This window comes from Peromyscus californicus, unplaced genomic scaffold (assembly GCF_007827085.1).
Source record: "Peromyscus californicus insignis strain IS unplaced genomic scaffold, ASM782708v3 Scaffold_5__1_contigs__length_169319896, whole genome shotgun sequence".
Classification (NCBI taxonomy): Eukaryota; Metazoa; Chordata; class Mammalia; order Rodentia; family Cricetidae; genus Peromyscus; species Peromyscus californicus.
Window position 1 is genome coordinate 79,978,244 of NW_026294573.1, and position 14,429 is coordinate 79,992,672.

At 43.2% G+C, this 14,429-nt stretch overlaps 1 protein-coding gene across 7 annotated transcripts in view; it reads left to right on the forward strand.

Moving 5' to 3' along the window:
* The window catches only part of Cdk5rap2 (CDK5 regulatory subunit associated protein 2), a 191,474-nt gene that overhangs the window by 30,083 nt on the left and 146,962 nt on the right, over positions 1-14,429 (forward strand). For all 7 annotated transcript variants that reach the window (XM_052716613.1, XM_052716615.1, XM_052716614.1 and 4 more), the window contains 3 exons: positions 3,236-3,346; positions 6,609-6,685; positions 13,403-13,526. In XM_052716613.1, coding sequence (XP_052572573.1) covers positions 3,236-3,346; positions 6,609-6,685; positions 13,403-13,526 — 312 coding nt within the window. The remainder of the gene's footprint in view (positions 1-3,235; positions 3,347-6,608; positions 6,686-13,402; positions 13,527-14,429) is intronic.

Genomic DNA, 14,429 nt, shown 5'->3' on the forward strand with positions numbered 1-14,429 from the left:
TCATTCATTAGTATTGTTCCTGATATAGCATCTTGCATGGCAGTTTCCTTCAACCTGTAATGTTGCCTCTAGCTGTGATGGAGAAATCTGCTGCCTTTTGACTCCCCCCAACCTCCCCATGTAATATGTCAAATTTCTCAGGCTTTCAAGCATTGTTTTTGTCTCTGGTGTGCACCATGGTCTAGGTGTGAGGCCCTAAGCCATTTTCCAAATAGAATGTCTTAAATTATTTCTTTGGGTATTTTTTTCCTGAAACATACTCCTTTTTTTTTTTTTTTTTGGTTTTTCGAGACAGGGTTTCTCTGTGTAGCTTTGCGCCTTTCCTGGAACTCACTTGGTAGCCCAGGCTGGCCTTGAACTCACAGAGATCCACCTGGCTCTGCCTCCCGAGTGCTGGAATTAAAGGCGTGCGCCACCACCGCCCGGCCATACTCCTTTTTTTAAAATTTATCTTTTAATATATCAGAGACTTTGATGAACATTAAAATTTTGGATATTGTCTCAGAGGCTATATTAATGTTTTTCAAGATTCTGTTTGATTCTTCTTTCCTGTTGGATTTTTATTAATTTGAATTTGGGGTTGTCTATTTTTTGAGTCTATTTAGTTGTTATGTTTTTGGCTATTCTAGTTTCCAATTTTATAATTTCTGTTTGGTTCTCTTTTATAACATCGGTTTCTTTACTGGTACTTTTTCTGATTGATTCATTTCAAGGCACAAGCTTTACATTTTTTTGTGGAAGTGGTTTGAGACAGTGTCACTATGTTGCCCAGGTTGTTCAACTTTACCACCCTCCTTCATTCGCCTCCTGGAATGAAGTGTATACCACCATGTCTGGCCCAGCTTTTACATATTTATATAGTTGGATGTGTTTATTTTCTTCTCACAGAAACCCATGAGATTGATTTTATCATTCGTACGTTAGAGATAAAGAAACAGAGGCTCCGCACTGGGCGGTAGTGGCGCACACCTTTAATCCCAGCACTTGGGAGGCAGAGCCAGGAGGATCTCTGTGAGTTCGAGGCCAGCCTGGTCTACAGAGCAATATGCAGGACAGGCACCAAAACTACACAGAGAAACCCTGTCTCGAAAAACCAAAAAAAAAAAAAGGAAGGAAGGAAGAAACGGAGGCTCAGAGTCTAACTGAAATGTTGTATCTTTTCATCATCTCTCCTTTTCCCATTTTACTATCTCTCCTCTTTTATGTAAGTAATAGTCTACCTAGTCTACCGTATATAATGTTGTATGCCATAACGTTTCTATTTAACAGTACATCTTGGAGATAATTTCATATGCGTACACAAACTGTTCTTGTTTATGTCTTTGTAATACTCCATTCAGTGGACATACCATGATTTACTTAACCATAGACTGTTGGCTTTAGTAATTTAAATTAACCATGTACTATTTGACTTTAAGAACTCTTTAAAGTTCTTTAAGATACATACATTTAAAATTCTTTAAAATGCATAAGATACATGCTGCACATGTGTGAATAGTTCAGTGAATTATCAAAAAATAAATGTCACAGCCATCATCAATGAATGACAAGAAACAATAGTTTTAGCACCCCAGAAGAGTCCTTCATTGATATTCCCAAATGCCACCCACTTTTCCTCTCCAACAGGTAACTATCATTCTAGACTCATTTCAAGTCCTTTTCTACCCATGCTTCTGTCATTCCTGACTATAGTTCTGAGGAGAGGAATCCCCACCACACCACCCCCCAACCCCCAGGCAGAGATTTAAAGCATGTAGCAAAGAAGCAGAATGTGGGGATGGTGGGAGGAATTTGAAAACATTTAGCTGTTTAAGCATGGTGGTAGTGGTTCTTTTTTTTTTTTTTTTTTTTTTGTCATAGGAAGTTAATTCAGTGTGTAGGTTAATGTCTCCTTGGAGTTAGGCTAGTCATTTTGTTAGCCTGCTCAGAATGCTGGATCAACTAATCAAAGTGTCAGCTGTTTCCCATAGTCAGTGAGGTCTACCTGGTGGATCAGGTTGCTGGAGTCCAAGCAGGATATGTGCCCAGCTAATGTACTATTGGTATGATCCTTGATCTTGTGTATAATGGGGATGGTAATTTCACAGTGTAGCTTAAGAGTTGAGGCTTCACATAATTTAAGTTATCTAGGTCAATATTTGTTCACACAATTGTGTCTCAGTAAATATCATTTTGTGTAATAGCCCTGCCCTCTTATTTTGACAAATTTTAAACTTACAGAAAAGTTGTGAAATTATAGATCATTATAGATTTACCAGTTAATGTTCTACATTTGATGTATCTTCCCTTTTCTCATCCAGCACTGTTACTTAGCTGCAGAGAATACCACATAGCACATTATGTACTTAGGTATGGGTTGTCTTGTTAGGACACTCTTCTAGAAAATACTAATGTTATAACCTAACATAAAGTTGTTTTCTGATTTCCGCTAGTTATCATTACCATATGTAATATATATTCAAACATTTGAGAGTCTTCCATTATGCTTACCAGTCTTGTTTCCTGTAACCTCACATTGTTTAGAAGACCTCCACTATCATTTTTACCAGACTGTCATTAGGGTTTTTGAAGAATTCATCTCTATTGTTTTGCACAGTCCTTCAGCTTAGATTATTCTGTTTGACTCCTTGATGGGATTCGGTTTAATGACTGCAGGCTGGAGTGCTTTAGATGAATTGTTTGCTCTCAGTGATTTATTTCAGGAGGCACATGACATGCCTTTGACCCATCAGTGGTGATAATAGTTACATTTTCTTGATTGAGTTGATATTTGTAAGATTTCCAGATTGTGAAAGACCCTTTTCTTATGTAACTAGTAAGACGTCTGACGTCTGTGGGGGATCTGTTGAGCTTGAATATTTTGCTCTTTGGTGATCTGTCCTCTGATGCCATTTCAAGTGTTGGGGTTCTCATCTAAGTCGGTATTACTGTAAAAGTTATGTAGCAGTGGCTCCTGTTGTCCTTCATTTCTCTCTCTCTTCCTCTTCCCTTCCTATCCCACCATCCCATCTCCATCACCCAGTCTCCCCCTTTTCCCCCTTCTCCCACTGATATGGAGTCATACATTCTTTTTCACTTGTTCATTCCTGTCAGTATTCATTTTGATGCTCAGATTGTCCTACTTGTGGCTAGTGGGAACCATCTGCCCTGGTGGATTGGTATCATTGTAAGCAGGGTCAGCTCTTCTGGCATTTGGCCCAGCTCCTGTAGTGACTGTCCTGTGCTTGCTTTGCAGCAAATTACCGAGCTGAAGAAGGAGAACTTCAACCTAAAGCTCCGCATCTACTTCCTTGAGGAAAGGATGCAGCAGGAGTTTACTGGCCCCGTCGAGCACATCTACAAGACAGTGAGTAGCCACTCTGGCTGCTGTCCCTTGGGTCTTTGCTCATAGTTTTTCCCAGAAGACATTTGACTGGCATTTGTTTTTAGAGTTAGCATGAACAGCTGTTGTCATTTAATTTGGATTGATTTTGGGGAAGAACATGATGCTAGAACAACCCTGAGTAAAGCGAGGTGTGTGATCTTAAGGAAGTCTTTTAATCTTTTTGACATCTGATTTCTGACTCACAGTCCTGGTCTCAGTTGTCTTTTTATAATTATTTATTCTTTTGAACCTGGCAGTGGAGCAGTAGGATAGCTTTGTAATTGAACGGCAGTGTTAGCAACCAGTGGGGTGGGTGACTTTCAGCCACTCACCCCTCTCTTTGGGCTTGCTTCCACAGTGAAGTGATAGCCCTGGGGCTGTTTGGATGAAAGCAGGGTGACAGGTGCAAAGGGGGTGACAGGTGCAAATGGGGTGATGGGTGAACGGCTCCAGCAAGCAGTCAGTGCTGAGCAGCCACCATCCTTGGCTTGTAGACTCTGTCTACCCAGAGTTAGGCTGGTCAGTTTTTCTGCAGTTTGACTCCTCTATCCCTATGTGCTTGCTTAGAAGTGTCAGGAAAAGTCTCTTCGCATTTGAAGCCTTAACCTGCAGGTCTGTGTCTCTAAACAAACTTTGTTTCTGAAAGCTGCAAGAAGAATATGGCTTTCTAGAGATGCCATCAGTCCAAACAGTACATCGGTACCTATTTCTTAGCTTTCACTGGTAGATTAGCCCTTGCCCTAGGAATTATTCCATCTTCTCACCTCTGAAGTTTGTGCTGGTGGAAACGTTTGAAGGGGGAAAGGTGCTCTCGGCGGCAGGTGGGGTGAGAGTTGGGGAACTTACATAGGCTTTCTCGAAGAGGAATTTCGCTACCTTTCTGAAAAGCTCCTTTTCCCTGAAGGCACAGTGTCTTCTGCAGTGTCAGCGTGGAAAGACAAAGAGGATGCAGTGGTAATGCAACCAGAATTTCAAGGGGAACCAATAGTTAGAGCACACTGTGCACTGTGGCCAAACATCCCAGGACTTGAGGTGGCAGGATGTCAAACTGTCTGCTGCCCCCTGGGTCCACAGCTCTTTGGGGCTCTTACACGTTGGTCGTTTTACTGTGATTCTCAAGACAGTCCCAGACAGTGGAGATTATCTGCTCTTATAGTGAGGAAACAGAGGCTTGGGGAATGTCAGTAACTTGCCTACTGTCATGATGATACACAATGGGTTTTGAGTCTGACCCGCCTGCTTCAATGTACTACTTCTCCTTCTTTTCACTGACTGATGGCCTGGTTGAATTATCTCCCTCACCAAGCTTTTGTGTAGGTGCATGTGTGTGGTTCAGGTTCCAAATTTTAAAAACATAAAATATGTGTCCTAAAAAGATGGTCTACTCTGATCCGTGGGCCCCTGGATCTAACCAGTATTATTGATGCCCTGTGCAATGGAGTTTTGTGTAGAAATTTACATAAATGTCTATGTGTAACCCCCTTTTGCATAAGTACCAGCAAGTTCTGTTCTGCATTTTGCAGTTTTCATTTAATGATTTCTTGGATGTCTTTCCCAGTAGTAGTTTAGGAGCTGTTTTAGCTGTTCTTTTATAGCTTTATAATAGTTCATTTTGTGCTTTGAAGGCTCTCTGACTCTTGCTTTGGAAATGGCTCTCATCTTACACACACATTTAGAACTTGAGATACTGTGCATGGGGAACATAGGCATGCTAGCTGACCATCAGTTCACACACAAGCCATGCTCACAGAACACACTCTGTCAGCTCGCACTCCTATTCTGCCCTGTGGGAGCTGGTGGAGGAACCCAAGGCTTGGAGTGTGTTTCTCACAGAGGCACACATGGAGACTGTGCACTGCTGCTAAGGGTTTTGTCTGTTATGCAAAGGAACGTTTATTCAAGAAAAAAAGTCTGCCTCGTAGACAGACTTCTTGAGTTCCTGTCTGACAGGGAGGAGAGCAGCACAGGCTTCTCTCCATGTTATTTGGTTCCCCAGTCCTCACCTCATGGTCCTCTCTTGATAGTGTGGGATCTGACAGCCACAGCTCTGCTTTCTTATTCCCTGTATGTGTCTCTAAGGACAGGCACAGGGTCGCACTGCTGGCTGCTTTATTTGCATGAAGGAAAAGCTTAGGTCTGTCATGTTGACTTCAGTGTCCTTAGTGCTACGACTGTCACTAGCACTCAGGTGTCTGTGAAGTAAATACACACATGTCCACTGACTTGCTGACATCTCCTTCTGTGAAGGGGCCCATGTCCTTCAGTGTGGCCTGCACTCTTGACTGAGCATGCTCCTCTCCCCAGGGATACTTGGCAGGAAGGAGGGAGGCATGTCCTTTGGATTACACATTTTATGATAATGTTATTATTTTAAAAATACAAATGGGTAGAAGAAAATGTAAAATCAGTATGAGTTATTAAAAAAAATAAGAGCAAGAATTTAGAGAAATCTTGGTTTGATATCAGATCTCTGCATGCTGTATCTGAGTCTCCAGAACATGAGTCCTTTGTGCATTCCATCTGGACTGCATTTGTGGCTAAGTCAGAATCCCACCATTACTCTGCTGCCTCCCACTGGCTGCCACCTGCCAAAAATTCTGTCTTTGTATTCTCATGTGAGTGAGTGTGAGCCCAAGGCCATGTGCTACTTTCTTTGTTCCAGTGCCTTAAGGGAAAGAAGGTTGATGACTCTGATATCCCTTAGCAAACAGCTCCCCACATAAACTGGACTTCTCATGAGTATCCTGAAATCTCACATGGAAACAAGACAGGCCATGCTGCGGCCTCCCATTTATCCACTCACAAGTTTTATTTTATTTTTGTTTTTAAATCTGTAGCACATTCCTACTGCAACAACCACATGCGTGATTGTAAACAACTAGAAGTAATTGCCTTTGAATGGGAAAAGCAAACTGTAAATTTGCTTGGCGGAGGGCAAACAATTTTTAAATCAGCCTCACTTGTATGACATTTATGCCTAGATATTTGAATGCTCTGGCTGTTAGACACTTGGAACATTTACATAATTGTTCCAAGTCTTAAGGAATCCATGGCTTTCTTTTGAGACCACCAGTACTTAATAATTCCCTTTTTCTGTGCCTCAGGGCTAATGAGGGTTTGAGTCTAACATCTGCTATTACAAGTGTGGCATAGTCAGTCCATGCAGAAGTAGTTTGCCCACTATCAACGCTTGCTACTCCTGCACCTTACACTGTATCTTTTCTTACCTTGTCATCTCTGGAAGAACATTGAACTTAAGGTGGAAGTGGAAAGTCTGAAGCAGGAGCTCCAGGAGAGAGATCGGTTGCTCGTCAAAGCCTCGTGAGTACCTGTCACCCCAAAAGCCTGGCCATTGGGTCCCGTGGGTGGGTATTGGGCTGGGCAGTGGAGCACAGCCAGCTGCTTTTCTAAGCCTCTTGTTTTCCAAGGAGCTTGTAGTTTTCATTTAATTGTTTGTCAGCTGTTTTTAAAGTATACTGTGGTTATAGGAAGATGTACAGCGTGATGCATTTTATGAAGCAAGCACATATGTGGAATTCCCATCTGAGCCAGAAAGGAAACATCACCAAACTTCCAGAAAGCCCCCTTCCCTTCATGTTCTCAGAGCATCTCCTTTTTCCTAGAATACCAACTATTCTCAACACAATTGCTTAGTTCTGCTTATTTTGGAACTTTATATAAATGGGATTATACAGTAGGTCTTCTTTTGTGTCTAGCTTCTTTCCCTAGCAGTTTGTGAGAGTCAAGTTAGCTGTGTTGTGTTTAGGGAGTTCATTTGTTTTCATTGATGAAAATGCCTGGGACTAGAAGGGGTTCTGGTGGATGAGGCTGGGAGGTAGAGGGAAGGTTTCAGCCAGTAACTTATTTTAAGCTTGCGTGTACTAGGGACTCTTGTAGCATTTTATTTAAAGGGGATTATAATGCTTAAGAATTAGAAAACTGCCGGGCGGTGGTGGCGCACGCCTTTAATCCCAGCACTTGGGAGGCAGAGCCAGGCGGATCTCTGTGAGTTCGAGGCCAGCCTGGGCTACCAAGTGAGTTCCAGGAAAGGCGCAAAGCTACACAGAGAAACCCTGTCTCGAAAAACCAAAAAAAAAAAAAAAAAAAAAAAAAAAAGAATTAGAAAACTACTATATCCATTAATTAGTTCATTTATTTAAATATTTATTGATCAATAACTTGTAGACCTGTTGGTTGGTTCCTCCTCTATCCATCAATGTTCACAAAATTAATGGCACCATACACTGAAGATCTTCAGAGACACTGACTCATGCCCCAACCTCCTATAGCCATAGGCTACTCTGAGGTGCATTGTAAGTAAGTGGAGTGTTGTGGAGCTGTGGTGATGGCATGTGTGGCACGTGGGATACCAAAGTGTGTTAAGTTTTGCTCCAGAAGAGTGGGATTTCTTCCCAGGTGGCCCACAAGGGCTGCTTGGAAGTCTGTGTAGAAGTGCTTCTCTTATCATGGCAGTGGAACTCCTGTTGGGTATGGAGGGCCAGGAACATGCTTGGATCACTCCGGACTGGGCTACAACTGGGTCTGGTGGCTGCAAGTTGGCTATTGTGGCTTGGGGGCAGACCAGAGACTTCTAGGCCCAGGCTTCTCTTCTGACTGCTGCTGAATGAGTGAATAAATTAATAAATGTACCCAGACTAAGAGATCTTCTTGGTTACTAGCTGTTTCTTTTGGAAGTGGCTCATTGGGTACTGAAGCAAGTCTGCTGTACCAGGCCTGAGATAAGCGTGTGACTTTGGTCTTCTTCATACTCATTGCCTCACTGCTGCATATCTTGGGTAGTACTTTTTTTTCCCGCAAAGCACATAGACATTGGAATCCCAACTCACAAGGGCTCATGTACATTCCTCAATATTATTACTCAGGATGGGGTGTTTTGTAGCTAGAGTTTTCCTGCCTGGCCCACAGTCAGGACAAATCTCTGTCAACTGCCAGTCCCACAGCCACTCAGACCCAACCAAGTAAACACAGAGACTTATATTGCTTACAAACTGTATGGCCATGGCAGGCTTCTTGCTAACTGTTCTTATATCTTAAATTAATCCATTTCTATAAATCTATACCTTTCCACGTGGCTTGTGGCTTACTGGCATCTTCACATGCTGCTTGTCATGGTGGCGGCTGGCAGTGTCTCCCTGACTCAGCCTTCCACTTCCCAGAATTCTCCTCTCTCCTTGTCCCGCCTATACCTCCTGCCTGGCCACTGGCCAATCAGTGTTTTATTTATACAGAACGATATCCACAGCAGTGTTCTGGGTGCTTCCATGCATGTTTGTATATTTCCCTAACTGCCAGGTGCCAGGCTTTGTATTCAAGGCCGTTTGTGATCTGACTGGTTTTGTTAACTTACTCAGAAAATATTTATCAAATGGCAGTTGTGTGTGGCACTGTATGAGGCTTATGGTGATCCAAGTAAGTACATGAGCCTTGCATTCTTCTGGGAATGATGATGATGAGATATTTACATTAGCAAATGTATGACTCCAGGTTGGGAGAAGAACTGTAAAGAGAAAGAAGGAACTGTGAGAGTCTATAGCTGTGGCAGTAGATACATCGACATAATGAAAGAGAGGGAAGGTCTGCCTGTGGAGGTGACAATTACTTGAAGTATGATTTGCCAGGAGAATTAGGCAGGTGAGTGGATGGAGATGTGTCAAAGAGGCTGTTGCAAGTCTGAGAAAGGAGGAGGAGAGTAGCACACTAGATTTTTGTCTTTGTTCTAAGGGTAGATAAGTTGTTTGCTTCTTGGAAAGGCCACTCTGAATTTTGGGTGGAAGAGGTATTGTGAGGATGCTGAGAGACCAGTTAGGAAACAGGATGGGTGGGTGAGGTGAGAACTGAGTGCTGACATGGATGGTAGGCTAATGGGAAGACCCTTGGGAAGCACAGTTCACACACAGGCCTTGGTAATGGGTAGGAAGGGAGATGTTGGTGTATTAGTCACAGCTCTGTTGATGTCCTAAAATAACTTGGCAAAAATGATTTGGGGAGAGAAAAGGTCTATTTTAGCTTATAGTTCCTGAGGGAGAGCATCCACCATGACAGAGAAGGTGTGGCAGGAGCAGGAAGCTGGCTGATAACATTTATTGATCCACAAACAGGGAGCAGAAAGAGGAAACAGGAATTATTGCCAGTCTGCAGAACCCCAAAGCCAATCTCCAGTGGCATTCTTCCTCCATCCAGGTTCTATAACTTTCCCAAACAATGCCATCAATGAGGGAACAAGAGTTTAAATACAAGAGCCTGTGAGGGACATTTCTTACTCAAACTACCACACAAGGAGAGCTCTCTGGAGTTAAGGTCATGAGCTCTATTGATGGATGCTGACATTGACTTAACCATTTCAGCTCCCTCTCTGCCACCTCTTTCCCCAGCACATCCCAGAGGTTCCATAGCTGTTCTTACTCTTGCTTCTCTAGCTTCTCCTGAACAGATACCTTCTCTTCTTTGCCTTCCCAGCCCAGTGCCTTCCCATACTCTCTTTGTTCTAAAAGACTCAGACATGGGTCCTTGTAGCTTCTTTTAGCCTGCACTGGACTCTTCCATAGACTTCCCCATCATATGGTGTCTATCCCACATGGGTAGCTCTTTTCCCTGTCTAAAATACTTTCAGACCCACACATATCATTATTCAGGCAAATCTCAAAGAGTACCCTCATCTTATAGAGGAGTGAATCTGGCGTAGTTAAGAGAAGGCTGTGGTCTTAGACAGAAAGGTCAGAACTTGGGTTAGGGGTCCATTCTCTCTCTCTCTTTTTTTAAAACTTTCATGTGCTGACATAGTGTGTGCACAGTATATCTAAGTGGCCTTTCAGTGTCTACCTCACATCTGCTGATGGGCCTTTCCCTTTTGCTCCTAACTACCCAGAACCTAGCAGTTTGTCTGTGGTAGATGTTGATGGAGATGTTAATGTAATGCTGTCAACCCTCTTTTTTCTGAGTTGAGTTTTGGTTGGGGAAGGGGTAGGGCATGGGCCCTGCCACAGGAAAAGGACAACTCTAATTTGAATGGAAATAATCTAGAGGAAATGGTGAAGGTTAAAAATAGTAATGAGAGTGTTTATGGAAGAAGGTTCTTTCACATTGAGTGGAAAGCTGGTGTATACCTCTTAGGTCTGATAGTCTGCTTGATCTACAATTGGAGCCCAGATTCTACAAAGGAAAAAAAAATGGTAGAGGGAGAGAACGAATACTGGTCCTGATCCTCCTTTGTCCCAAACCTGTATGTGCAGTGCTTGATAATTAATTGTATGAGACTGCCAGTGTTCCCATTTGAGTGGAGAGAAAGCTGAGACCCAGAGGAGATTGTTAGCAAGTTGTTTCTGGTGCAGCTCCTGAGCCTACCCTACCTTGATGTGAAGTGAACAGATTTGTATGCTAGTTTTCCATTGTTCTGTGTATCAGTTACAATAAGGGGACATTAAAAACAAAAGCAGTCATATTGTTGGGAGTAAATTTTATCTCTGTAGCTTTAAAACACCAACAAAAAATAATAATTCCATTAGCAGAGGAAAATTGCACCATACTGCTGAGTATAAATTTTATTGCCTCAGTAACTGTAAAATACAAAGATGATAAATGAAAAGTTGGAACATTTATTATTGTGAATATATTTTATTGGTATAACTAAAACACAAACAAACTGAATAATGCTAGTAGTTGTTAAAAATTGTACAGCCTCTTGACAGTGTATGCGATTCAGGCTGTGAAATGGCAAGATTAGATCTGGGCTGATGAGGGGGAGACCAGAGTGCAGCAGAGGGAAGGGGCCATACAGGGGACTGTATAAAGCCCCAGGGCTAAAACATCTATGAGCACCCAGGTGGAAGAAATTCAGGACCAGGAACATCCAGATAGGAGCTGGAGAGATCCTGAGTGGGTTAAGTGTTTGTTGTGCAAGCACAGGACCTGAGTTTAGATTCCCAGCACCCAGTATCAAGTCTGGGTAAGGTGTTTGTACCCCTAATGCTGGGGATGGGGTGGCAGGGGAGATGGAGCTTGATGTTTAAGGAGCTTCAGGTTCAGTGATAGATCCTGTTTAAAAAATAATCCGAAGGTGGAGAGCAATAGAAGACAGTGTCACCCCTTTGTCCTCCATACACACGTGTGCATATACGACACATTCACACACATAGAGAGATAAAAATCTCCATCTACAGCTTGGGAAAGAGAGGAGGCCAGTCTAGAATTCATTTTGTCATCTGTAATGCCCCTTGAAGAGTGATAGAAATGACTGTGAGTCACTGTGAATTGGAGGCAGCACTGATCCCAGAAATGAGCTGAGTGAATGGGGGCTGGGAACACTTAGGGCAGCCATCAGTAAGTGAGCATGTTGGCCTCTGTTCTGGCCAGGGGATGATCTATTCTGAGCTCAGAATCCAGCAGAGGGGTGGCAGGAGGCCTCTCAGCAGCACAGCAGGCCTTGTGCTGCCCTGGCCTCACAGGAGAGGCTTCACAGCAGGATGTGTGGGGGTTGGGGGTAGCCCACATACAGAGTGCTGAGGCAGGCCGTGGAGGACCCCGTGTGGTAGCCCATTAGTTCCAAGAGGTAATCATCTCATTTTTCACATGAGAAGACTGAGGTGTAACAACTAATTTACTGAGGCTAGGTAATTTACCCAGAGCCACACTGGGGATGGGATAGCGCGAGAATTTAGAAGCGGATCTGTCCAGCCCGAGCCGTGTTCCTCCTTTCAGTTATTCACACTGAATTCCATTAAGGTGATATTATGATGGCTTTCTGAAGCCTTGCCGAAAGGAAAAGTAGATATAAATAAGGCCTTTATTTAATAGCAGGTGATTGCTGAGGGAGACTTGGACAGCCAGCACAGCCCTCTGGGTGGCACTGCTGTGGATGAATGGTTCATATGGCCCGGTGTGTGTGCATCTGGTTACAGGGCTTTGGGTTAGGGAGTTTTATGTCCTTCTGAAGTCAAGCGAGGGACTGAGTGGCAAGGAGTCTTGTTTGGTTTTCTGCTGTGGTTTTTCTGCGAAGCCAGCTTTAGGTGGAGCCGTTTCCTCAGGTTTTCTTCTGGAGAGTGCAGTCATTTACAGCGCCAGGAGGACTCCGGTCTCACAGCCACCACCACTCCTTTCTTTCTGCGTCACTCACTGGTCATGCCCTGTGTCTGGCTTTAGTATCATGCCCGCCTGATTGTCCCCCAGAGAGAATATTCTAAGGTGTCACAGCCGAGTGCCCTGAGCATTTAATATCACAGTTCCAGGTACAGGATACTTGCACCCACGTCCCTCCCTCTTCACTCTTCATGCCCTAAGTCCTAGCCTGTGCTGGATCCATCTTGCTGTACTAAAAGTGCTTGCCCTCAGGCTGGTGCGAGGTGGAGCATGCAAGCCTTACCATCACAGAGCTGGTTAGCTAGTTGCATGACACTTCTTTATCCACTGGTTTCTAGGCCACCTTTCCTATACCTCTGGTGTAAGAGTACTGGTGGGAAGATTGGCAGTTGCTATCACGAATGTTAAAGTATGATTACCCTTGGGCTCAGAGATTCCCTTCCCAGGGCTGTGTCCCCAGAAACTATTAAACCACGATTTTTATTGAGTGGTTGCTTTGTACTAGGCACCTCTTCCCAGATCTTGGTGTTATCATTCAAATGTGTTACATCAGAAACAGTTTAGGTCTTTAAGATGTAGAGAATTGACTTAATAAAGTGTATTCTATATAGTGATGTACTCTTTAAGATGATGATACAGATTTATATTTACTGACTTTTCTAAAGGGTGTTCTCAGTATAGTAAATGATCAAGTTCACTAGTATACACTAAATGGTTCTGTTTAGGTAGTCAGAGCCCAAAAGGCTGTGTGTTAAAATATTAATAAGCATCCTGTGGGATACTCCCCCCCTCCACCGTTTCTGAATTAAAATATTAATTTTTTTAAAGGAAACTTAGCTCAGGAAAATGGGAGAAATGACTGGCAAGTACTCCTTGTCTTTTGGGGCTGGTGAAGTTGCCATCAGACAGGCACCTGAGTGCAGCCTGCCCTTTCCCTCTCTGCAGCAAAGCAGTGGAGAGCCTAGCTGAAGGGGGTGGTTCTGAAGTCCGGCGTGTGAAAGAAGATGCGAGAAAGAAGGTGCAGCAGATGGAAGACCTCCTGATGAAAAGGATACATCTTCTAGAAGAAGTAAGTCTGGAGATGCCAAGGGCCCTTTACTTACAGGTCAGTCCTGGGGAGGTGTTCCTTTCTCCCTGTACATCACATTTCAGCAGAAATGCAGCCACCCTCATCATTATTGAGTGCCTTCTGGGTCCCAGCCTCATTGTAGACACCTTACACAAGTAATTTATAACCCTTACCCTGTTGTCTTCCTTCACTGAGGTACAGAGAAGTACTGACCAGCCTAGGTGGTTGCTGAGGCCCACTGAAGGAATGACCATCTAGCCCTAAGCAAGCCCAGACTCAGATTACCTGATGCTTGGCTATTTATTGCCTCTCCACCCAGCTCTTGTTCTGTCTCTAGCCTCTGTTCAGTATCTTGCCCAAAATGAGTGGATACATTTCTCTAGTAGAACCCCACACAGCTTCTTGTGCTGTTTATTCTGTCAGGCAGTGACTATAGTTGGAACTCAGATGCTTCCTTGCTGAACAACCACCTCTGGAAGGACGGTACAAAGTGTTCCTCAATTTTAAGCTCATGTTAAGTACCACAGTTAGAGTAACCCTTTTCTGCAATGCCTGGGACCAGAAGTGGTTTAGATTTGAGCTTATTACTAGTATTAAACATTTGTACATAACTAATGAAATGTCTTGAGGATGGGCTCCAGGACTAGACATGGAACTCTCTTATATTTCACATCTTCATTATATATGTAGTTAGAAGGGAATTTTATGCAATATTTTAATGTGTCTGTGTTTTGACTACAACCCATCACATGAGGTCAGGTGTGAAATTTTCTACTTTTGACACATTGATAATCAGAAAGTTTTATATTTTGAGCCTTTCAGAGTTTGGATTGGAATAATCCATATATATTAATAAATTATTATAGTGGGTTTTTTGCTTTTTGTTTTTTTGAGACAGGATCT